Source organism: Haliotis rufescens, unplaced genomic scaffold (genome assembly GCF_023055435.1).
Source record: "Haliotis rufescens isolate VD_foot unplaced genomic scaffold, xgHalRufe1.0.p SCAF_63, whole genome shotgun sequence".
Lineage (NCBI taxonomy): Eukaryota > Metazoa > Mollusca > Gastropoda > Lepetellida > Haliotidae > Haliotis > Haliotis rufescens.
In genome coordinates, this window is record NW_025964354.1 from 2,008,608 (window position 1) to 2,036,562 (window position 27,955).

Below are 27,955 nucleotides of genomic sequence, written 5' to 3' on the forward strand. Positions count from 1 at the left end.
GAAACCTATGAAAATATGAAAATGAGATATAGATTGTGTGTGCGATTCCGTAGGATCTATCTGATCAGGAGTGCTGTCCAAACCGGACTTAGCTCCCCTTCAAACCCTTTCATGTCAATTTAGGCAGATTCCATTGTGTTCAAACACTATATCGTCGGGGGAGGCACAATGTACCCATGTGGGAATCGAAAACGGACCTTCAGTGCGACAGGCGACGCTTTGACAAGGACGCTACCGAACCTTCCCATACTGCTTTAGACCCGTGAAGGGCCCAGGGTAGAAATGGTCTTCGGCAACCCATGCGGTTATTCTTTGTCGTAAGAGGAATCGGGTGGTCAGGCTCGCTGACTTTGTTGATCCATGTCATTTTATGCCAAATGAGTTGGTCGATGTTCATGATGTCGATTATATGATTGGCTTGACCAGTCTCGATGATTTACATACCGCCGGCATACAACTGACATTTTGCTGAGTGTGGCGTTAAACTAACAACAACAAAAACATACTGCATTATCACTGCACTAACTCTACGATGGAAGTACGTACGAGGATGATCATAACGCCATATTTTGCGACTCCAATTTACATAAGTCCCTCGCCAGGATCCGGTGACGATAGTTTCGATTCTCTGATTCGATCTGATTATTATCCTTGATTTGCAGAGAAACACCCTCGCTCATTGGTTTCAGCAGTGTATATGTCATTGGGGCCTTTCCTCATCATTTAGCTGATATTCCAAAACTTCAAGGCGAGCGAAAATACCACTCACTCACTCACTAACAATGTAAATGGAGGCAACGGGTGGCCCAGTCGTCTTAGGCGCCGCCATTCGCTGTGCAGCGTTGCGTGCCTTGGTCAGATCGGAAAACTATGATTTTGGGTTCGAACCCACGAGCACACGTATATTTTGTCAACACACGTGCTCGTGGGTTTCACCGAAGTGGTAAACGTCAGAGACCTCATCAATTCGGGCTTTCCTCTCACATTAAGTTGACACGCCGTGATGTAACTGGAATGCTATTAACACGACGTTAAACCCAACTCACTCACCCACTCACAATGGAAATTTCCATGGGTGCTTGTTCAGCATGCCTCTAGAAATTTATATTTACTAAACTTTAATTACATGTTAACAACGACATACCTTGACAGTTTGTTAATCACTCAGTCCAGTTAGTGTACAGGAAAATACAGACGCGCATACATGTACTCACCCAACACCCGCCTGCAACACGATATAGATTTTATCGTGTGAGATGTAGGAGGAAAAAGATACCCCAGTATAAGTTGTTTCACATATCAAATTGAAAGCGGTGCATGACACAACAGCCACACTTTTGAAATACAAACTTCCCCGTATGAATACTTGAACAATTGTCTGGTCCAGGCTCGATTATTTTCAGACCACCGTCATATGGCTGGAATATTGCTGAGTGCGGCGTTAAACAACAAACAAACAACGGATGCTTGAACAGTTAAGTCAGCTATTGGCATGTGCTGTTGAATACCTTTAATGTTAACAGCTGCGTACAGCTGCCAATCTGTCTTCCGGCTGTTCGTGATACCGTGATACAGAATGATCATGTCATCAGAGAGCGTGCTCATAAATTGTATGTACGTTTGTGTTCATGAAACTCTGCTCTTGTAACTGTTGAAAAACATTCAGCTTTACTTATTTGTGGATGGTCGTTTACAATGTAACTTATTTTGTTATTTGATTCATGGCAGCCACGGGATATACGGACGATAACAGAAAACCGAAAGTCAACTCATGCAATAAAAAGAATAATTTATTCTGAAAGGGGAACTTGACTAATATCAACTACCTTATTTTATACGCAACATGTGTATATGGACATGAATCTAAAAACAAGGAAATTGTTACAGCAAAAACGTTAATATCACATGTCAGACTAGTGCACTGTTTAAAATTTCCTGATACCTCCTTAGTCTAGTTGATAAAGCGTCCGTCCGAAGAGCCAAAGTTCTGGGGCTCGATCCCGGGTCGCGTCATACCAAAAGCCGCTCAAAATTGGTACTTGTTGTGACCCTGTCTGGCGCTCGGCATTAATGGGCTAAAACAAGAACTGGTCGGCTCGGAGTCAGTGTACAGTGTCTGAGTGGGGTATTATTCATGTTAAACTGTGTCATTTTTTCTCGGTGGGCAGGCGCTATAAATCGGCATTTGTCGGGACTTAAAAGCAGCCACACACATACACGCACACGTGCATGCACGTCGCTATGTAAGTGCAATAATCGTTCGCGCGAGTTTAACCCCATTTCACCCCACATAAAGTTTATGTACGTTTCTGTTCATGAAGCTGTTGAGAAACATTCAGCTTTACTGTTTGTGGATGGTGGTTTTAATGTAAATTGTTTTGTGATGTGATTCATGACAGGGACGAGATACACGGACGTAATACATAAAACCGAAAGTCTTTTCGTGCAATAAAAAACTTTATTTTAAAAAGGGAAACGAGTAATATCAACAATGAAATTTAATACACAAGACCATCACATGAAACATTCCTGAAACAAGGGCATCATTACAGCAAAAACATCCATACCGCCGTCAAATGCATGTCCCACTAATGCGATGTTCAACATGTAACTAAAGACCCTGTGGTCTTGTTGGTGGAGCGTCTGCGCGGAGAGAGGTCGGGGGCTCGATACCCGGCCGCGTCATACCAAAAGATGTTATCGGATGATACTTTTTGTTACCCTGCCTTGTGTTCGGCATTATGGGGATAAAAATAAGGACTGGTCGACTCGCAGTCAGTAAACTGTGTGAGATATTCATGTTAAGCTGCGTCATGGTATCTCAGTGGGCTAGCACTATACAACTGGCATTATTCCGGACTAGTACAAGCGGCTTCACGCACGCACACACGCAAACAAACACACACACATACACACACACAAACAAAAACATATACACACACATACACACACACATACACAAACACACAAACAAACACACACTCAAACATATACACAAACATGCGCGCGTGCATGCATATAATTGTGAAAGTGAAATAGTATACTTTAACCCCATTTAACATTAACCCCATTTTACTTCACCAAAACATGTTTGTTGTTTTTTTATTTGATGTCTTTGCCTGTCTAATATTAACAGCTGTTTTACCACAATTCGAAATTACGGACATTATTCAAGGCAAAATATTCAGTTAAAAATATTTTTTTTAAAGTTAGTTTTCATTGTCATTAATTTCCTTGTGACACACATAAAAAATAACTTTTCTCGAGAAAATGACACGGAAGAAAGTCTATTGAAACACTTGACTCGTAATAGTCTATTCAAGTGAACTGTACACTCTCAATCCACTGAAGTTTGAATAACTACAGCGACAAAATCCTATCCACATTTATATAATTATATACGACAAAACCCTTTGCATATTCATAATAAATATCTGCCAAAAGCAGAGTCAATAGTACAATTCAGACCACACCATGAGCATGCGCCAATGAATCACTGTTAAAAATGTGAGTGTATCCTGCCCCACCAGTGTCACCCGTCACAAACACACCAAAAGCGAGCATATGTTACAAGTCAAATTAGGGAATTGGATCGGACATCATTTGTGTCACAGATACGTCAAATTTGGAATTGTCATGCACATGTCTTCCATAAAAAAAATTAAAATATTATCTGAGGCCTTGAATGTTGTAATCTTGATTTGGCAACTTCTCATCAAGAGTCGTATGACGCTCTGTGAAGTCTTGGCAGAAAGAGCATGTTCGATTGTATCTCAAAAGTTGTAAAATGTAAAAACCAAAGGCTGGGGCTGCAGGAATATTGCTCGACATGAAGGGAAAGGTGACTATTTGAAAGTTGAAGTCATCCCTCTTACAATCGGTCTTGTGTAAAATGTTTTGTCACTCTGAATCTGTATGCATAGATTGAAACAGACGAGGCTGCCTCACTTGTATTCTTTTTTCTAGTTCAGGTGGGTAAATAAGTGAAAGGGAATTGCCTTCTTGGTGGTTATTGAACAACATCAGATATAGGTGAAGTAATGGAGAAACCATGACACCTCAGGAATGGTATGATTGTATAACCGGATAGGCGCAGGCTTTTCTGTGCCTACCCGGTTATTCAATCATACCATTCCTGAGGTGGAATGGTTTGTCTAACTTATAAACCGCTATCCATTAATCTATGTCATTTTTGGAGCTTATATTTACGCGGTATACGGGTCGCAAATAAGCGCGGTATAACGAGACACGCTTTATAACAGTTGTTATCGCGGGCCGCTGCGCGGACTGCACGTGCAGAAGAGGGCTGTACGTGCAGAAAGAACCGCGTGCGTCGTACCACATGGCATTGTGTCGTTGACTGTTCACAAGAGAGGATGTCTGACGATGACGATATTTTCCTTACTCAAAGTAAGTTAATTGATGAAAATTCTAATTGCTCCCCTGGTTTTACTATTGCAATTGTAAAACCTGGGGAGCAATTGTAAAACCCGAGGAGCAATTGGAAAACCTGCTGAGTGGTCTTACTACAAAAGAAAGGTCGTCTTGGAGATGGTTACAACACCATGATAGGTTTATAAGCTGAGTTAAACCTCTTGTCCAAAGTTATATTTGACCAATCCGAGCAGTAATTTCGTTTCACGTGCATGAAGAAACGGATCAGCAAGAAGGGAGGACAATCGGTGTCCATGGGATGCCTATACCTAAATGTCATACCCCCAAATGTTACATAGATATTATCATTTCTCATAGTGTTTTCTCAGTAAACTTCAGATGGTATTTGCTTTCATTTTTGGCAAATTGTCCTGAACCTCTGAAGATGGATGGATAACCATATCTACGGTCACCACGTTTAGTAACATGTGCCCAATGATCAAGGAATGAAGTATTTCCTAAAGAGTGTTATGTAAAAGGTGTAACACACAAGGAGGTCGATTGTACGATTCCGTGAGCACTTGTCCATGACTCACCGTCCAATCAAATAGTGATGATACCAGATCTTCACGAAACGTTTGAGCGTATCCTGCCCCACTTCTTATTTTCCTAGATCCGTTAGGTAGGAGGTTTCATAGTTTTTTCCTCGCTGCGTACCCAGGTTCGATCAACAACATATTGTGAAGTCTATACCTGGTGTTCCCCACCGTTGCATTGCTCTGATATTGCGAAAGTGGCGTTTGACCCTACACACTTAAAAAAAAAATCCATCCTTTAGAAAATACATCGTTAATATATCAGCGTTTGACTCTGGAATTGTTCAGGAACCTAACTTCTTTGAGTGGCATTTAGAAGTTGGAATGGTAACTGATGATCATTTGCTTGATAACGGTGTTAGAATCTACACCGAAACGTCGCTCAATTGTAATAAAGAAGTTGCTCATCCATAACAATTTTGTCTTAGTTCAGGAACCTAGTTACAGCAAAGTTTCTATTTATATCCTTTTACCCTCCTTTTGATATTTGAAGTGGTGTTATTCATCATTTTGCGTTCGAGATGTGCTGTGCTACAACAGTTATATCTCCATATATTGTTTCATAGTTTTCACGTGACTGGTAAGTATCTCCACATTGGTATTTTGTGTTCACTGCGTCAGTAGGCTCTGTCGGCGAACTTATAACATGGATCTCTACACCTGCAGATGCATTAGGTCCTGCTGTAGCAGTGCATACACGCAGTGGCACAACGGATGTAACTCTACCAATTTCAGAATTATTGCTTGGTAAGCTGTCCTTTGTGTAATGAACGTGTTCACATTCTGACGTCCTGCACAGATCACATAACGCTGTCCTGAAAAAGAATATAATACAATGGTGATTAAATTTAATATAACAATATTAAAAGAGCAGCAGCCTTAAACTGTTCTTTGTCGTTATTGTTTTTGTTTGTTGTTCAACGTCGCACTCAGCAATATTCCAGCTATATGATGGCAGTCTGTAAATAATCGAGTCTGGATCAGATAATCCAGTCATTGACATCATGAGCATCGATTGGGATCGGAGACATGCATCAACGAGCCTCATCGCCCGATCCCGTTAAACGCCTCTTACGAGTTGCTGAAGACCTATTCTACATCTTATCTTTACGGGTCGTTATTTGTGTTGAGGGTTATTAACCAAAAGCTGTATGCGAGAGAGGCTTAAAACCACTTTGAACAACATATGCGTTGTATCATGGGGTGTGGAAGGAAAGCTGGAGATGATGTGTAACAATAAACGCATCTAAAGTGATGATTTGGAGTAATGTGAAAATTGTGACATTTGTCCTTCTGTCTGCGGTCAGTCGTAATTGTGACATGGTTTGAAAAATGTGTTTATCAGCTGCGGTTGTTGAATACATGACTGCGTACAGAAATATTGCCTTAAATTTCATTCCCTACAACAGTGTGGAAGGAAAGCTGGAGATGGTGCGTTGTAATGTTCTGAATAACAATAAACGCATCTAAAGTGTATATAACATGAACTTACTTTAAGAACTAACAAATAAGTTTTCGTATATCTATTAATTCAAGAATTTCCGACGAACAGAATATTATCACTACACACAATATATATTATCACTGAACATAATGTGCACAGCACTTATGTACAAATTGTATTAGACATGATCCATATGAACACATGCTGATAGTTGTTCTCTTGTTCAGAGACACGGATTATTGCCTATGCAGAAAAAAAAGAACAAACTGGTAATTTGCCACAATATGTTTTACCTGTTGTAAATAGTGAAGATGACTACCAGAAAAAGAGCACCTAGAAATGTAGCATATCCTAGATGCAATATCCACCCTTTTCTATCGGTCGCTGCGGTGGTCATTGATGGTGCACCGGTTGTTGCTACAAATGAAACAGCACGCTCTAGTATAAATATCCACTCTTAAAAGAAATAACTGTATATGCTTTTACAGGTAAACCGTTATTGGGTGCAGATGCCATTCACTTCATATGGGAATCAAACAATAGGTGTGTTCAAATGTCATAAAAATGATCACTCGCGAAGGCATGCTCCAAATAGTTTCACATGCTTTTGTTGATAAGATAATAATGTTGATGAAATAATAATGTTGATAAACTAATGATTTTGATAAACTAATATTGTTGGTAAGATAATAATGTTGATAAAATAATAATGTCGATAAACTAATGATGTTGATAAACAAATAAAGTTGGTAAGATAATAATATTGATAAGATAATAATGATGATAGACTAATGATGTTGGTAAAATAATTATGTTGATAAGATAATAATGTTGATAAACTAATGATGTTGATAAACTAATGAAGTTGGAAAGATAATAATATTGATAAGATAATAATGATGATAAACTAATGATTTTGGTAAAATAATAATGTTGATAAAATTATAATTTTGATAAGATAATAATGCTGATAAAATAATAGTGCTCATAAAATGATAATGTGTATGAGATAATAATGTTGATAAGATAATAATGTTGATAAGATAATAATGTTGATAAACTATATAAAAGCTACAACACCATTACCATAATCATAAGAACTCTGCCAAAAGCAGAGATCATTATACGATTCTGACTGTACCCCAGATAGTGGTTATATCTATGTTTTCTTGCTTACGCGTATGATCCTTCTCGGTCGTTGATTCGTCTGCACACGGAATGGTGGTGATACTGGCTGTAATGTAAGGATATATATTACTGTATCAAACAGCAATCCACATTCCATTGATTCTTTAATAATCAATTAACATCGCACCACCATCAAATAAAAAGTAATGATGACTCGCAAATGAAAGATGACACATCGCGTGCGTAAATCATGGGCGTCAATGCAGTAAAATCTCAAATTTAGGCATTATACAATCAAATATGATAATTGATTCTTAAAAAGCAAATTCGGGAGACATTTTGCATTCTGTTACAAACATTTCAAACTGCAACTATGTGTTAACATTACACAATTATGAAACAGACATTACATCCTGCTACCATGTGTTAACATTACACAATTACGAATCAGACATTACATCCTGCTACCATGTGTTAACATTACACAATTACGAAACAGACATTACATCCTGCTACTATGTGTTCTTTTACACAATTACGAAACAGACATTACATCCCGCTACTATGTCTTCATATTACACAATTATGAAACAGACATTACATCCTGCTACCATGTGTTCACATTACACAATTACGAAACAGATATTACATCCTGCTACCATGTCTTCACAGTACACAATTACGAAACAGACATTACATCCTGCTACCATGTGTTCATATTACACAATTACGAAACAGACATTACATCCTGCTACCATGTGTTAACATTACACAATTACGAAACAGACATTACATCCTGCTACTATGTGTTCATATTACACAATTACGAAACAGACATTACATCCCACTACTATGTCTTCATATTACACAATTATGAAACAGACATTACATCCTGCTACTCTGTGTTCACATTACACAATTATGAAACAGACATTACATCCTGCTACCATGTGTTCATATTACACAATTACGAAACAGACATTACATCCTGCTACCATGTGTTCATATTAGACAATTACGAAACAGATATTACATCCTGCTATTATGTCTTCACATTACACAATTACAAAACAGACATTACATCCTGCTACCATGTGTTCATATTACACAATTACGAAACAGACATTACATCCTGCTACCATGTGTTAACATTACATAATTACGAAACAGACATTACATCCTGCTACTATGTGTTCATATTACACAATTACGAAACAGACATTACATCCCGCTACTATGTCTTCATATTACACAATTATGAAACAGACATTACATCCTGCTACCATGTGTTCACATTACACAATTATGAAACAGACATTACATCCTGCTACCATGTCTTCACATTACACAATTACGAAACAGACATTACATCCTGCTACTCTGTGTTCACATTACACAATTACGAAACAAATATTACATCCCGCTACTATGTGTTCACATTACACAATTACGAAACAAATATTATATCCTGTAGCAATTCCATAGATCAGTGATCCGAGCTTGACGCTTAACAGCACTGTCTGGAAACCAGTGATAACAAACCATCTTTGAAACATCTACTCACCCTCTCTTTCCAGAACATACTCCTGACTCCAGTTAGACAGGAAGCTCTTCCCCAATTGTATCCGGCACATGTATTCATCACCATCATTTCCAACATCACCGATGGGCAATGTACTGGTGTAGAGTCGAATGTACCGTCTCACACTATAGGCTATAACGTTACAGCTTTCAGGAGTATGTAACTGGACGCCATTCTTCCTCCAGATGAAGGACACGTTCACAGGGGGGTAGCCGGGGTATCTCCTGATGGTACCACGGCATGTTAGGCTGCTGCTCGTCTTGGTTTTGTCTGGGGCAGTGATGTTTAGGTCCTCAACACCTTTTGCGGAAATTGACAAACAGTCTGAATTTATTGTTAAAATGAATGATATCCAAAGTTTCACCTGCACCTGCACCTACACCTACACCTACACCTACACCTGCATCTACACCTACACCTGCACCTGCACCTACACCTGAAACCTGCACCTACACCTGAAACCTGCACCTACACCTGAAACCTGCACCTACACCTGAAACCTGCACCTACACCTGAAACCTGCACCTGTATCTGCACCTGCACCTGCACCTACACCTGCACCTGCACATTCACCTGCACATTCACCTACATTACACCTACATCTACACATACACTACACCTGCTCCTGCACCTGCACCTGCACCTGCACCTGCACCTGCACCTACACCTGCATCTGCACATTCACCTACATTACACCTACACCTACACCTACACCTGCACCTGCACCTGCACCTACACCTGCATCTGCACATTCACCTACATTACACCTACACCTACACCTACACCTACACCTGCACCTGCTCCTGCACCTGCACCTACACCTGCATCTGCACATTCACCTACATTACACCTACATCTACACATACACTACACCTACACCTACACCTACACCTACACTTACACCTGCTCCTGCACCTGCACCTACATTACACCTACATCTACACATACACTACACCTGCACCTGCTCCTGCACCTGCACCTACATTACACCTACATCTACACATACACTACACCTGCACCTGCTCCTGCACCTGCACCTGCACCTACATTACACCTACATCTACACATACACTACACCTGCACCTGCTCCTGCACCTACATTACCCCTACATCTACACATACACTACACCTGCACCTGCTCCCGCACCTGCACCTCCACCTGCACCTGTACCTGCACTACACCTACAGCTACACTTACACTTACACCTACACCTACACCTACACCTACACCTGCTCCTGCACCTGCACCTACACCTACTCCTGCTCCTACACCTTCACCTGCACCTACATTACACCTACATCTACACATACACTACACCTGCACCTGCTCCTGCACCTGCACCTACATTACACCTACATCTACACATACACTACACCTGCACCTGCTCCTGCACCTACATTACCCCTACATCTACACATACACTACACCTGCACCTGCTCCCGCACCTGCACCTCCACCTGCACCTGTACCTGCACTACACCTACAGCTACACTTACACTTACACCTACACCTACACCTACACCTGCACCTGCTCCTGCACCTGCACCTACACCTGCATCTGCACATTCACCTACATTACACCTACATCTACACATACACTACACCTACACCTACACCTACACCTACACCTACATTACACCTACATCTACACATACACTACGCCTGCACCTGCTCCTGCACCTGCACCTACATTACACCTACATCTACACATACACTACACCTGCACCTGCTCCTGCACCTGCACCTACATTACACCTACATCTACACATACACTACACCTGCACCTGCTCCTGCACCTGCACCTACATTACACCTACATCTACACATACACTACACCTGCACCTGCTCCTGCACCTGCACCTACATTACACCTACATCTACACATACACTACACCTGCACCTGCTCCTGCACCTACATTACCCCTACATCTACACATACACTACACCTGCACCTGCTCCCGCACCTGCACCTCCACCTGCACCTGTACCTGCACTACACCTACAGCTACACTTACACTTACACCTACACCTACACCTACACCTACACCTGCTCCTGCACCTGCACCTACATTACACCTACATCTACACATACACTACACCTGCACCTTTCTTGCACCTGCACCTACATTACACCTACATCTACACATACACTACACCTGCACCTGCTCCCGCTCCTGCACCTACATTACACCTACATCTACACATACACTACACCTGCACCTGCACCTGCTCCTGCACCTACATTACACCTACATCTACACATACACTACACCTGCACCTGCACCTGCTCCTGCACCTACATTACACCTACATCTACACATACACTACACCTGAACCTGCACCTGCTCCTGCACCTACATTACCCCTACATCTACACATACACTACACCTGCACCTGCACCTGCTCCTGCACCTACATTACACCTACATCTACACATACACTACACCTGCACCTGCACCTGCTCCTGCACCTACATTACACCTACATCTACACATACACTACACCTGAACCTGCTCCTGCACCTACATTACACCTTCATCTACACATACACTACACCTGCACCTGCTCCTGCTCCTACACCTACACCTACACCTACACCTACACCTGCACCTACATCTACACATACACTACACCTGCACCTGCCCCTGCACCTGCAGCTGCACTTACATTACACCTGCACCTACACCTACACCTAGACCTGAAACATGCCCCTGCATCTGCACCTGCACCTGCACCTGAAACCTGCACCTGCACCTGCACCTGCACCTACACTACACCTACACCTACACCTACACCTACACCTACACCTACACCTGCACGTACGGGTATAACACTTCTATAATGATGCTGAGAATCTGGTATGTCAATCCGAGTTTCAACTGACGTTATCGGGTGCGTATGGAACAGTATCACATTGGTTTCAATCAGCAAATAAATGTATTGACAGAGGTTTATATATATTTATCATCCACCAATTTAAATGGCATTTGAAGATGTATGGTTGGACCTGAGACTCTGTCTCAACAGAATATTAATTTTATTTAGAGGTGTAAACATACAACGATGATATACATAGATACCACTGTCATCGGATAACCCGGACACTCACCTATGACAACAACAGTCTTCACACAGCCTTCAATAAAGCGTCCTCTCAATTCTGGCGAACCTGTATAGCATCTGTAGTCCCCACCGTCAGACCAATATACACCAGACAGTAGAAAACTGAGACGCCCCTGGCCTTGTGAGTCTATCAGTCCAGTGAATTTTGTTCTCGACTTGTATGTGTCAGTGACACTCACGGTGCTGTAGTTAGTGACATGGATCAGGGGTAGAGTACGATCAAGTATCACAGTCATTTCCCGGACTCCAGGCTGTGGCAATGTTAACGTCATGTTGACAGCACCTCCATGTTGAACATAAACACTTCCTTCATACCCAGCTGAAGCAGAAACAAAACGTTTAGAACCTGATACAACATATTTGAAAAGCAAAATGCCACAAGAATCAAGATTCATGAGATCAACACGCGTGCACCTTCATGTGTGTTAGTCCGGACTAATGCAGGTTTTGTAGTGCTAGCCACACTGAGATACCACCCGCAGTTTGACATGATTACCCAACTCACACACAATATACTGATTCCAAATCGACCAGATCTATTTTTATCCCCTGAATGCCAGGCTCTAGGCAGGGAAACAACGTGAACCATGCCAGGCTCTAGGCAGGGAAACATCAAGTACCATCCTTGAACGTGTTTTGGTAGGATACAAGCAGGTGATCGAACCACCGGCCTCAGCTCTCAAGGCAGACCCTCGATCCACTAGACCTCGACGGCGGTCCTATTCTAGTTGGCAGATGAATGATAGTGTCTCGTTTCATTGAATAAAGAGTTTATATAATTCAAACATTTCTTCTTCTTTTTGGTTAAATGTGTTTACCCAGGAATAGGTGATAGCTACCCCAAGTTGAACGACAAACCTACGTTGGACAACTAACATCGCGTAATGGGAAAATATTTGAAAGAATGCGCAAAAGACGTGAAACCCCATTTCACCTCACCTTATAATGATGGTCGGCTCAAACATATCTACATCCTTAGTTAAATTTGTTTACACAAGAATCGGATTTACCTACCCAAACTGAATCGATATGAGAGACAAACCTATGTTGGACCACTAATATAGCTAAATGGATAAATCATTGTTTGAAAGTTTAAACAAATGTTACCGTCAACTGAGTTAAATCCGGTTATAAAGTAACCCACACAGACACAAAACTGCCCCATCCACCTGTTCAGCAGGACCATTCTCGGGGAAATGACGAAGGCAACCTATGAAACTGAGATTTGTATAGAGACAAAATACTGCATAACAAGCTATCGCCACCTTCCGTGCTTAGTTCACTGATATTATATCACCTTATGAAAATATTTATGACCCGAGTTTCTTTAGTGAGTGTGTGAGCAACATCATTGAAGCATGGACCGAAGCCGGACACCGGTAATGGGCTTCACACAGTGTACCATGGGGACTCGAAACCGGACCGTCATCGTGATAAGCGACCTTTGAACATGAGGCTACTCCACGCATCCCACATTGCATTACCGCTGAACGGATGCATTAATTACACACGATTAGTGAGCGAGTGAGGTTTTACGCCGTTTTAAGCAATATTCCAGCAATATCACGACAGGTGACACTACAAATGGATTTCACACATTGTACCCTTGTCGGGAATCGAACCCAGGTCTTCAGCTTGACGAGCGAATGCTTTAACCACTAGGCTACACGAGCGCCCCTACGCACGATGAATGTTGGAATGTTTTATGAAATACTGGACACAGGTTCGATTCTCAGCTTGTTTTAGAGAAAAAAAATACTCATTGCTTTCAAAAGAATCGTATATGTCATTTGGTTTTCCTCCCTCAGCTGATATTCCATAACATGTACCCTTCAAGGCGCCGTTAAACACAACCCATCAACTCACTCACTCACAATGTAAATGTACATTTCGTTCAGTGATGAAAATGGACACATATTCAACAAGTGTTTAGGAATTAATGTTTACCTAACTTTGATTACATATTAACACGACAGACACACAGCATACTGTGTCAGTTTGTTAATCAGTCAGTCCAGTTCGTGTCAAGGACAATACAAGCAGACACTCAAACTTCACCATCACACGACTGTACCGCGAAACAAACTTTAGCAGGAACAAAATGAAACAGGAAAAAGGCCAACCAGTATAGGCTGTTTCACACTAACAAACTGAAACCGCTGTACTCTTCTCTGTAGAATGACTCACAACAGTGACAATTATGAAATATGAACTTCCCTGTATAAACACTTGACCTGATAATCCAGCTATTGTTATTAGTTGTGCAATAGTTAAAGTTAACAGACTTTATTCTGCTCTATCCTAGAAAGGGAGAGGTTGTGATACTGATTCACTGTGTCATCAAAAATCATGCACATAAATAAAAATTGAGTACGATTCTGTTGATGAGGCTCTGCACTCATTTAACGTTTTAAAGTTATTTATTTAACTGTGTTTTTATTTTAATCAACTCTACTTTGTTGTAGATAGTCGGCTCCAATGTAAGTTATTTTGTTAGTTGATTCATGGGAACATTGGGATATACGGATGATAAAAATTAAATCATTTTGTTTAAAAAAACATCTCTTTCAACAAAAAGAATTAATTGTCTTGGTCACCTGCCTTGGTCGCCTATCTTGGTCACCTGTCTTGGTCACCTGCCTTGGTTGCCTATCTTGGTCACCTGCCTTGGTCACATGCCTTGGTCACCTGTCTTGGTCACCTGCCCTGGTCACCTGTCTTTGTCACCTATTTTGGTCACCTATCTTGGTCACCTGCCTCGGTCACTTGTCTTGGTCACCTGTCACAGACATCTATCATGGTCACCTGCCTTGTCCATCTGTTCTGATCACCTATCTTGGTCACCTGCCTTGGTCACCTGCCTTGGTCGCCTATCTTGGTCACCTGTCTTGGTCACCTGCCTTGGTTGCCTATCTTGGTCACCTGCCTTGGTCACATGCCTTGGTCACCTATCATGGTCACCTGCCTTGTCCATCTGTTTTGGTCACCGGTCTTGCTCACCTTTATGTGTATCGTGTCTTGGTCACATGTGTTGGTCACTTGTCTTGGTCACTTGTCTCGTCCATCTGTTTTGGTCACATACCTTGGTCACCTGTATAGGTATCCTATCTTGGTCACCTTTATAGGTCAACAATCTAGGTCACTAGTCTTGGACGCCTAATTTGGTCACGTGTTTAGGTCAACTGTCTTGATAACCTGTTATGGTCACATGTCTTGGTCATTTGTCTTGGTCACTTGTCCCGTTCATATGTTTTGGCCACATGCCTTGGTCACCTACCTTCGTCACCTGTCTTGATTACCTGTCTTGGTCACCTGTCTAGGTCTCCTACTTTGGTCACCTGTTTTTGTTACCTATCGTGTCACTTAAATTGTAATTTGAGCAACCACTTTGTGCATCTCTCTTGTTCACCTATCTTAGTCACTTAATGTGATCACCTATATATATATATATATATATATATATATATATATATATATATATATATATATATATATATTGATCGCTAAACATTTTTTTTAAACACTTTTGACAAATTCATATTATTTATGTTCAAAGAGTGTAAGCGGTATCATGTTATAACACTGTACTAACGTTGTGTTATGTTATTCTTCTTAATGACCCGGTACTTTCCGTGTAATGAGGGGGCATTTGTGGCCCTGTCGTCTTAGGCGCCGTGATTCCCTGTACAGAGTTGCGTCCCTTGGACACGCCAGAAGCCTATGATTGTGGGTTCGCCCCGATTATGTTTCTAGGTTTGTCGGCACCATACCCCTTATCGTGGGTTTCTCCGAAGTGGTAAACGTCTTAGACCTCTTCGGGCTTTCCTCCCACATTAAGCTGACACGCCGTGATATAACTGGAATACTGTTAAAAGCGATATTAAACCAAATTCAGTATAAGTCAAACTCCTCACACATATGTAATTTACTTTTGCGACATCGCAGGACAAAAACATCCATCACTTAGCCAGTCACATACCAAGCCGGAAACTTCTAGCTGATTAGGAAACTGACATGACTGTCACGTGATCATTGCTATACTGTGCAGTAAGGTCCAGTGACAGTGGCACATAAGACAGATGATCCTCCACAAACGTTTCGTATCATGTACAATGATTGTAACATCAAAGGATGACTAACGTTCAACCGACAAGAGTGTTCGTTTAGGGTTATGTGATACCAATACCGAGTGTTTGTTTGATTGTTTGTGTGTTTGTTTGTTGTTTAACGCCGCACTCAGCAATAATCCAGCTATATAACGACGGTCTATAAATAATCGAGTCTCGACCAGACAATCCAGTCATTGGCATCATAAGCATCGTTCTACGCAGTTGGGATACGATGACATGCATCAACCAAGTCAGCGAGCCTGTTATATCACTGTAATCTGTGTGTATCCGGACCACATGTGAGAAACACTTAACACTTTCCTGTTTGTATTGCGCAACAGTTATAGGCATTTATCTGTTCAGGATAATATGTAAATGTATGTGGAACAGAGACCTCGAGCATGGCTTTAAACGATCGCGATGTACGCGTCAAGACATGCGTAGCGTGAACCACCAATTGCCATAGCTATTCACTGTTACATCATGTAAAGAAATGCAGCATTCCCCTGGTTACGCATCAGTTGTACAGCGAAGCAGCTAAACCATCAGTTGACGCTTACCCAGTCAAAAGTGACTTCAGACATACTTATTCCCAATTAATGTTTGCCTGGAGGGTCCACTTTCATCGGACTCCTCAGTCCGGTTTCACTGGACTACTGAAAACAGCACCTGGGATGGTATTGTGAAAAAGCACCAGACACCTACTCCCAACTTATACCAACAGAACAGACGCCGCCTTCAAAATGTAATGTCCCGCCAACAACAAAAATCCTTCTTTCCTTCACAAAACAAACCATGACATAAATATATTACAAAGGCACTGTATTGAAGTAGTGTGTCAGATGTAACTCTTGTACGTCCCTTAAGCTTGGGCACGCCAGAAACCTATGATTGTGGGTTCGAAACCCGGTTCGCCCCGATTATGTTTCTAAGTTTGTCGGCACCATTCCCGTGCTCGTTGGTTTCACCGAAGTGGTAAACGTCTGAAACCTGTATCACTTTGGGCCTTCCTCCCACACTGAGCTAACACGCGGCGATATTACTGGAATAAATGTTAAAAGCGGCGTTAAACAAAACTCACTCAGTCACGCATGTGTTAAACTGTTTCGAATTAAGTAGGAGGTATGTAGAAAATAATACCTATCTAACACTGGGCTCAGGTATGTCATTAAGGTAAGTTACCCACACCCTCGACCAGAAGCTACATTTTGCATGATTGCATGCCTCAGAAACACTACATGGAGAGGCGTGAGACAACCTGTTTTACATAACCGTTATTTCGGAAGTGATAATCTAACAAGAACACCGCGCTTGTGTGAAGCCAAATACATATTCTTCAACATCGTGTTCGGTTCATTACATTGCAATGAACTCTGTGAGGTTCATTATGCGTGTAGACATTAGAGGTTTTGTCAGCAACTTTTTAGATATTTTTTTTTTAATGAAAGAAGCATTTCAATATTCAGTTCTCAACCGCACACTACAAAGTCACCAACTGCTAAATGTGTAATAGATATGATGACAGAGTCTTGGACTTTCGCCAAACTTGTATTTCCCGACATACTGTGAATGTCCTCGTTTCTGTGACTTAAGGATTTGTAATCGACAATAATATTATCAATCGAGGAAACACACTTTCCTATGAAGCCCTCAACGGAAAGTGATGGGATGTGACGTCAGATTTGTGCATGTGATTAGTATTTGCTCAAAAGGCATAAAAGTCTATTTAAATTTAATTTAGTCAAAGGAAAGCATTACAATAAATAAAACCCTTACCACATCCAATAGAAATCTCTGCATAAAGCAGAGTCGATTGCACGATTCCGACTACATCATGAGCATGTGTTTATGAATCACTATCAAATAGTTATGATATCAGGTGTTCGCGAAAACGCGAGCCTATCCTGCTCCACAAGAAGCACCCGAAACAAACACATGCAAAGGCAAGTCAATTATTCACTTGAAAAAAAACACACGGGAACATATGGCACAAGTCAAAACAACTGCATACCATTTCAATATAGCTAATTCTAAATTCATAACGATTAAGCTTTCAGATTTGCGACAGTACTACCAATATAGTAACATGATCGTAAAACGGGACTTCGTACGTTCCCTCATCGCCTCCACACCCACAGGAGGCTAACACAAATTCAGGTTATAAGTATCTTCCGCTTCTTTCGAAGTCAAGTCAACCCCTGAAACTTGTTAATGCTGAAGCTTCCATTTTTCAAAAAAACCTTAAAATTATTTGGTAAAACTTAGATTTGACTCAAGTGTTGTAATAAAATAACTAAGCGTATGTGTTGTCCACAAGAAACACTCGGGAATTATCTTGATAGAAAGTATCTGTACAATGCAAACACGGATACAGGACAATGTAAGTCTCTTCACCCTGACTCATCTCTATTGTCTTCTCGTCTGTAACACTTGAAATCTTGAAATATTTTTACATTTTCGGATATACATAGTTGAGTGTCAGTGAACTGTCTATCGAGTTGTCGCGAAACTATCATTTGAGTAATTGTTTAAAATATCCACGTGGCGTCTTCATGATATATACATGACGTGTTTTCTAAATGTGGCAGTCATCTCGATGAATATTGTTAATGTCGTTTGTCATGTGAACAAGAATACAACCCGCTCATATGAGAATCGTGGTTCTAATCTTAGCATAGGATACGGAAATATTATGGTCAGTACGCAGAAATGACTGTTGACATTATTAGACAAGTGCACTGACCCCGTATCTACTTACAGCAATAATACAAGACGATACTACTTTTATAAATGACTTGTCAATTGAAAATAGTAGTCATCATCGCCATCGCCTATTCCATAGAATTTTGTATTTATAATTTTCCATGACTCCCTCTACATATTCCGGGTCGTACCATGGATGGACTTCTGTGTCAAAACCACAAGCATGGCGAAGACGGTAATAAAAGGATCGAGCCACGCCATCATATAGATTAAGATACTGTGTTTGTGCCAAAGCTGGGCATCCACTGACAATGTTTTGGACAGTCTCATTGCATTCATTGCATAATCTACATTTACTTTTTGATGCAAAATCACACATTGACGGTTTTGAGTGGGAAGTGACTGGTCCTGAGCAGCAATCAGAAAGCCTTCTGTTTCACTTTTCAGGCCAGCTGACTTCATCCAACAGAGGGACTCTACAGGGTTTCCTACCCTCTCAAGACACTGGACATGAACTCGATGCAGGGGTCGTTCAGAAAGCCTCTCCTTGGGTCTGGGCCGATTTGATATGACACTTCGCTTGGTTGACACACAAGTCTGTACGGTCCAGCAGTACCGAACCATCTACAAAATCAAAATTGACATTGAGATTATATCCCGTATCCTTTACACGAGGATCATCAGACAAATATATGTGTACACAAATGCACAATACAATTCTATCATGAAGAGCATCCACGTCAATCAAACCACGCCCTCCCATTATAATTAGTAAATATAGTGAATGAGTTAGTGAAGAGCGAGGGTGGTGGGATCTATTGTCTGACATGATTTTTCGTGTGAGTTTGTCAAAACCCTGAATTTTTTGTTTCGTCCAATCAACAACACCAAAAGAATATGAAAGAACGCGGACATCACAAGTAATTTTGTTTTATATATGATTATGATTATGATTATGATTATGATGATTATTATTATTATTATTATTATTATTATTATTTTATAATTATTATTATTTTATTATTTTTTTTATATTTTTTTTATTTATATATATTTTTTTTTTTTCAAACAATTACTACCATGCTAGGGTTCATGTGCACGTGACACATGACAGTTCTAGGAAGATGTCAAGTGCACTTTCCCAAGAGATCACACTCAATACACCGTTTATTATATCCAGCCGGGCACGGGCCTTTCATTCCAGACACTATTCAGATAGTGCATTAATGTGTTTCTGAAGCAACACTTCATACAGACAGGATGGTTAACTGGTTGTGAATAGTGTGTTATGTTCTGATCAGTGGGATTCATCAAACAAGAGGGGAATGTTTTATCTCCAACACATTAATTGCTTTATGTGTGTGTGTGTTCTTATAAGACTCTCTTCATTAATGATGAACTCATGTGCACAGATGACATGTTTCAAAACTATTTTGATGGCCGTAAAGACTTTTGTTTTCTTGTGTTTTTCTTTTTTTGTTAATGACTGCTAACAAGTATGGCTGAAAACATGTGCGGTATTATGGCCACGTGACCAGTTACACGTGAAAAACCACTTTTGCCACTATAGTGCTGTGCATATGATTTTGATCGATCCACCTGCACAAAAACTGGTGTTATCTGAAGACAATACGTGGCCATTACTGTTTAAATACACAATAAGGGCCCACAATGATAACTGGTCAAAATGTTAAAATTTTAGGATTGTGAAGGTTTTAATTTCGTTTAGTATACATATTTTTTATTTTTTTAGTTCTAATACAGTTACAAGTAATATTCTGTTTAAGATGTACCGGCTATATCTGGCGTACAGTGTGAGTTATCCCATGCTGAACTAAAACTGGTAGACAAGCCAATGTACTATATTTTGCGGAAGCTGTCTCATCCACGTTTATGTTTCCTTTTATCAGTATGATACCACTTTTGTTAAAATGATTGCACAGGGAATTGTTTTGGTCATGGACAGAAAGTGAAAGAAAGTAAGTGTCAATAATAACACGCTTCAAAAATACTGAAATACTGGGCTTCCCTGGAGGTGAAATAAATGTCACAATAATACATTATGGCAGCAATATCCTATGGCTGTGAAATATAACAGCATTACTATATTACAGCAGTAATATCTTACATCAGTAGCAGTTATACCTTGTAGCAGCAATGCATTATGGCTATGAAATATAACAGCAGCATTATGTAATAACAGTAATTTCTTAATCTTACATCAGTAGCAGTAACACAGTATTGCAGTGATATTCCTGGGTTGTAAAATATAATAGTTGTACTGTGTTGCAGCAGTTATATTATACAAAAGTAATATGTTATGGCAGTAATACATTTTGGAAGAGATATCAGTGATGGCTGTGAAATAGTATAATAGTACTATATTATAGCAGTAATATCTTATAACAGTAATGCACAATGACAGTAATATATTATCATAACCATAATATCTTACAGCAGTAATGCATTATGGCAGTAATATCTTATAACAGTAACATCTCATAGCAGTAAAACATTATGGCAGTAATATATTATAACAGTAATATCATATAGCAGTAATGCATTATGGCAGTAATATCTTATACCAGTGACATCTCATAGCAGTAATACATTATGGCAGTAAAATCTTATAGCAGAAATGCGTTATGGCAGTAATATATTATAACAGTAATATACTATAGCCTATATTTATCACAATTATAATTACATCAATTGAATCACAAGTTCTAACATATTAGTATGTATAGTAGTGTGTGAGTGTGGAATATACCATGTCAGAACATAAATTGTGATAAATGCTTGAAAACTATAGGTTGTAGCTTTATTAACACAACTATGACATCTCAACAACAACTCAAATAATATGTAAGTTTGTTCTGAATGTATGGAGTTGTGGAATGGAGACCGTCATTGGTCTGTATGTAGCGGCCATTAAATTTCCGTGATGGGATTCGAACTCGGACCTTCTGATCAGAGGTCGAACGCCTTGTCCACATGACCAAAGAGGTTAGCCCCGTCAGCAAGCTGACAAGGTAAGGATGTGTCATCTGTGGGATGACTCCGCGCCCTGCTACATAACCCCCCCCCCCCCCCCTAACACACACGCACACATGTACAATGTGGGTGTTTAACTGACTCAAAGCTCACACCTTCGTTAAACATGCCACCACAGAACATACATTATCATACCTCCATGTCAGAATGATGTGATCGGATTGGTCCACATAATCTTGATAAAATACCATGTATCCAGCCTTGGAGGGAAATAAATTTCTCAGCGGGGAATAAATCCCGTATACCCCACCACGCGCAAGACAGGTTGAACGTGGATTTCTGAGAGGCAGAATAAATCCCCTATACCCACTTCAAAGCAAAATAACGCACGCTTTTTACGTGTCAATGTAAGTCACAAGCACAAGCTAACCTCCACTCAATAGAACAGCTGTTTTATATCAATGTAGACTTGTGTGTATTCTTTTACAACGTTTGCTTCTAAAACTTATAATAATTCATATATTGTGTAATAATATTCAATTTAATGTCAACAGATGCACCATCTCTATCTGGCTTCCCGTCTTCCTACCAAGTGGTTGAAGACAGTGATCTCTGGATCAACTGTAGGAAATATACTTCACCCGGCAAACCCTAGAACAAGCAACTACACATGGAGCTATGAGGGATATGTTTTCAACACCATGTCTGTTCTTCCCGACAGTAACACTAACAGGACAACAAGCGGCCTATATACCTGCACAGTAAACAACGAAGTCGGTTCAGATTCAGCCACAGTCAGTGTCATTGTACAGTGTGAGTTGTGATACTAATGATTATACAACAAGCACAGTGTAGGCTTTATGTTCAACCCTCAGGTAATCATGTATGATCCTGATCGCAGGATTCGTTTTGTTTGTTTTCTCTTTACCGCCGCGCTCAGCAATGTTTTAAATGCTCGAATCTGGCACCATGATCATCGATCTAGGCAAATGCTATGCATCAACCATGTCAGCGACCCTGTCCACCCGATCCCATTAGTCACCTCTAACGACAAGCACGGATCTACATGGGGTCAGAATCATAAATACCATAAAATGGCATCAATAAAGTTATTTTCTAAAACATCCATAAGAAACATATTAAAATTTGTTTTTGAAAAAAAAACCCATTAAATAAACCCATGTGATTATACATTAGGTACAATTTAGCGCAATAGACAATCGAAACAGGTCATTATATATTTGAACATTTGTTTACCTGAGCAAGCTACAATAATCATCATTCTACCATGAATTTAGAAATATTTTGAAATACATTTAATATTGTTTGACTGGTTTAGGCCCACATAATTTAATTTCTAAACTAAGCAGTGCAGAGCCAAAGCTTGTACCAGAGAGCATGAGTAGGAACAAGAGTGGACTGTACACCTGTACAGCCAGCAACATGCTCAGACCAAGTGGAGGCAGGCTACAACTGGGGACAGCAAGCGAACCTGTTAGTGTGGATGTGCAGTGTGAGTTTGGAAGAAGATATTTTTGCAATTAATATTTATTCATTTCGTATTGCCACAATATTCAATACTCCAACTGATATCATTACTCCCTGTGATTATCCAGAACCTGTTAGTGTGGATGTGCAGGGTGAGTTTGGAATAACGTATCATTGTATTGTATATTTCTTCAATATATCAGTCTTATCTGTTGAAGCAGATTCATTGGGCATATATCAAAACAATGATGACATATTATATGGAAATATCACGGAAAAGAAGTTATCTTATCCTCACAAGTTTCGTCCATCTTGGTTTATTTTTGTACCAAAATATTTTCATTCTTCTGTTAAGATGGCCAAGGGGATTGTATAGCCATCACACGATGCTATGTGTCGTTGGATTGTGTTGAACATCAGTGGATAGTCTGGTCAAGATCAGAATGTTTAAATGCCACGCTTTTTCTGTATCTTATTTTTAACTATTTAATTTCTCTTTCATCTTAGCTGATTCTTGTACTAAACAATGCTCATTCTTCCTTTAAGATGGTCCCGGGAATAGTGTAACTATTACACCATCAGGATCACTGAGTATGGTTGAGGGAACCGGTGCTTTCACTGCCACCTGCACTGCCGAGTGTAACCCGAGCTGCACTATAACATGGAGGAAAGACAACATCCCCTTGGCAGGCCAGATGAGTCTCAGCAATGTGTCCAGAACAGACCAGGGGGACTACACCTGTCAGGCACAAAACGGCATTGGTGACTCTCAGGAAAAGAAAATCAGACTCACTGTATACTGTACGTTATTCTTACAAGACAATCAATGTAAAACAACTCTTTATATAAAAACTTTCTTGTATCAGTAAACACGCTATTGTGTCACTGGATAGTCTGATCAAGACGTTCCCAGGTCGTCGTTGCATTGCCAGAGTACTGTTGTGTGGCGTCAGGCAACAAACACTTATATACTTTTGATGCTCCCCTTTATACAATCACCTGGTGTCATCTCTGATTTTTACTGACAAACACTGACGACTGATACATCTGTGTGATCTTTATTTCAGCTCCACCCTCTGTACCCACAGACTTCCAGGTGGCTTCTGTGACTGATACATCCGTGTCATCTTTATTTCAGCCCCGCCCTCTGTACCCACAGACTTCCAGGTGGCTTCTGTGACTGATACATCTGTGTCTCTACAGTGGACCTCCAGCTTCGATGGTGGGGCTGACCAGACATTCACTCTCCTGTACAAGTCGGAATTAGAGTCTTATTGGTTGACATGGAACGACAACATAGCCGATCCAGGAAGTAGTCATCAAGTCGGTGTGCACATCCCAGGACTGACACCTGCCTTGACGTACCACTTCAAGTTGCATGCTACTAATGTGTATGGTGAAGGAGAGATAACAGTGTTAAATGCAACAACCACAATATGTAAGTGACACTTTGTATGTTGCTTTACGCTGCACTCAGCAATATTCCAGCTCTATGACGGCGGTCTGTAAAAAATCGAGCCTCGATGAGACAATCATGAGGATTAATCTATGCAATTGAGATACGATGACATGCATCAACCAAGTCAGAGAGTATGACCACCCAATCCAAATCTCCTACAATAAACATAGTTGCCTGTTATGGCAAGCATGGACGTTCACGGGTCGTTAGCGATACTAAGAACCCTGGCACACCAATACTTTTTTTTGGGTCTGATCCAACAAACAATATCGTGTTTATTTAACATTGTCGATTTATCACTAACAGAAAAGTAGTGATATATTTTCATTATTCTTTCCAAAGACATCACTCTTTACCTTCATCCAGAGCCAACTTGTTGTTAAACCAGGTCTGCTGTGAACATTATCTATTATTTCTAGGCCAAGCATCAGCCAGGAGCAAACATGGAATTACAATCGGCCTTGCAGCTGGACTCGGTATCCTGGTGGTGGTTGTCCTCATCATCCTCTCGGTGGTTGCCCTCATCATCCTCTCGGTGGTTGCCCTCATCATCCTCTCGGTGGTTGTCTGTCGGAGACGGACCTAATACACTTTGGGTATGTAGTTGGGAACGTTTAGGTCTGACGAGTCTTTTTAATCAAATTAGGTTGGGAGTTATACTGATAAATTTACAAAAGGTTTTTATTTTATGCAATTTGTTTATGGTGATGGTGACTCATTTCTTGTCTGTGGATTGAAAACTTTAACACCCAACACACTTCTTTTGGTATTTATATGACTATATTTAGGCATGATATTTGGCTACGGATTTGCGGCCTAAAAATGAGGTCGGTGGGTCGATTCTATAAAAAATCCAATGTAAACTATTTGGTTGTATTTCCTCGGTTACGTAGGTAGAAATTTCTTCTTCTTTTTTTATATTTTACGTAGGGGCGGGAGTTTGTATGATATATTTGAACAGGCTTATTATACTCTTTTGAATAGTTAATTAGCGGCAGTATATGATGTGTTTTTAACATGTTACTTATTTATAGACTATTTTACAGACGCTGCTTTTTCATTTTCTTTTTCACATTTCACCATTTTAGAGTAGGCTGATTTGTATTATTGTAACCCTGACCCTTACCCTAATACCTGACCCACCTACCCCAGCCCACCCCCACCACACCCGAACAGAATTTTGTTTTGCCATACCTATCTATACCTTACTACGGAAGTGCTATAAATGGCTGTAGTTTAACATACCCTTATATTCATTTTGGCATATTGTAAATTTGTAGGTGGAGAGGAACCTACCAACCTTCCAATGTAAGTATCATATAGCGCTTTCTAAAAGCTGTTAGGGCTTGTAAAAATCTGGTTTGGGTTAAACAAATCTGGTTTGGCTTATATACAAAAACTAATTGCAAACTACGTAGATGAAAATAGTGATGAAACCCAACTTGTGTTTGAATTGGAATACCATAAAAAGATTGGGTATAAAGCTGATAACAATTTCCCTTGCAATCTAAACTCGTTGCGTCATCCAAACATACTCAACAGTAACCGTGGTCAGGCATATTTTTTTTAATACTGAGCAGAAAATGTTGTCTTTATTGATAAACATTCTACATGTGTACAGCTCAGTAATGGACAGTCTCGCTGCCCTGATTGATGCATGTCATTGCATCCAAATTGTGTAAATTGATGCTCATGATGTCCATCACTTGGTTGTCTGGTAAATATGTATAAACCGCCGTCATATAGCGTATTAAATATCAAACAAATAAATCTAGTCGTATACACAACAAACAACTTGTAAAGACAGCCCAGGGCAGCTTGTAACAATGATTTTACCTGCTCTGTTGTACATCTCCAGTCGGACAGGAAGATGACCAGATATTTCATCAGAATTTAATGAACACAAACCTTGCAAGGCAGATTTCTAATGTCATATGAAATTTATGTCCTTTTGAACAGATTCTAAATTCAATGTTTTGAAAACCGCCAGAACAATTATATAATTATATTGTCAAACACAAAGAGAGGAACGTTGAGTTCTGTGCCTAAAAGGTCGCGAATTGATAACAATAACACGATTCCGGTTACCTGTAAGTTTTATTATATTCATGACTTACTCTTTCACATACAAATAAGCATCTGGAACTCCTTTCAACGCCAGTAAGGGGAATCCCCTTTGTGGCGGATTTTTCCTTTTGGTTACGATTTCGCTTGTCGTTTTTTTCTCGACTGTTTTACACTATTCCGTTTTCCAGTTTGATTTCAATCCAGCATTTGTAACATAGTATTACCCAAAGTATTAAAATCTACGAAGTTGCTATGTTGACTTTATTTGCCCTTTAAGTGTCAATACGATATATGAATAGCTGGGTAAAGTTTAATAGGTCCATTGACATACAGACATTTTCTTTCTCGTATGTTTCATATTGCTATTTTCGATAACCAGTAATACCTGTGATTTCTTTCTTTCCAACATCCAGGAATCCGTTCATGCCTTGGTCCCAGCCAATCCAACAGGGTAAGTACAAACAATGCCACGTTAATACCTCGGTCCCAGCCAATCCATTACGGTAATACCATATATGTTGGTTAATGTATGAAGACTTAATCATTTTTAAGAGATATTAGATTTGTTCGATGTACAAACGACACACTGGTATGTTGTGCGAACTGATGCTCATGAACATATCACATGTGACGTCATAGATCCTTGACTCGTGATGCACCACTTGTCTCGTGCAGGATTATCGTTCCGTTTGGAAATCACGTGCAGCATATCGCGAAAAGAATAAAGATACACTCTGTGGAAACACTTCACCGATTGTTTTTTTATAGTCATTAAGTGGTACACATTGGAACCATCTCTTCTTAACGTACTAAATTCTCCTTATGTTTCTATGGTTCAGATTTCCTTTGGTGGTGAGTAATCTTTAAAGTAAATTTAGCAGCGAAAT

At 40.1% G+C, this 27,955-nt stretch overlaps 1 protein-coding gene across 1 annotated transcript; it reads right to left on the reverse strand.

The window, feature by feature from the left end:
* Positions 1–4,633: 4,633 nt before the first annotated feature.
* Positions 4,634–12,553, reverse strand: LOC124150147. The gene is made up of 5 exons (XM_048387023.1): positions 12,235–12,553; positions 9,107–9,424; positions 7,592–7,648; positions 6,708–6,831; positions 4,634–5,785 (listed from the first exon to the last, which is right to left on the reverse strand). Exons 1-5 carry the CDS (start codon positions 12,518–12,520, stop codon positions 5,476–5,478), a joined length of 1,095 nt encoding a protein of 364 aa, XP_048242980.1. The 5' UTR covers positions 12,521–12,553; the 3' UTR covers positions 4,634–5,475.
* Between the last annotated feature and the right edge of the window lie 15,402 nt (positions 12,554–27,955).

Excerpts from the sequence above, each read along its gene's own strand:
- LOC124150147 (XM_048387023.1), bottom strand. The coding sequence starts at position 12,520 with ATGACGTTAACATTGCCACAGCCTGGAGTCCGGGAAATGACTGTGATA. Across the intron at positions 6,832-7,591 it reads GACCGAGAAGGATCATACGC|CAACAACCGGTGCACCATCA; the intron begins GTAAGCAAGAAA and ends TTTCATTTGTAG. Across the intron at positions 5,786-6,707 it reads ATCTTCACTATTTACAACAG|GACAGCGTTATGTGATCTGT; the intron begins GTAAAACATATT and ends ATTCTTTTTCAG.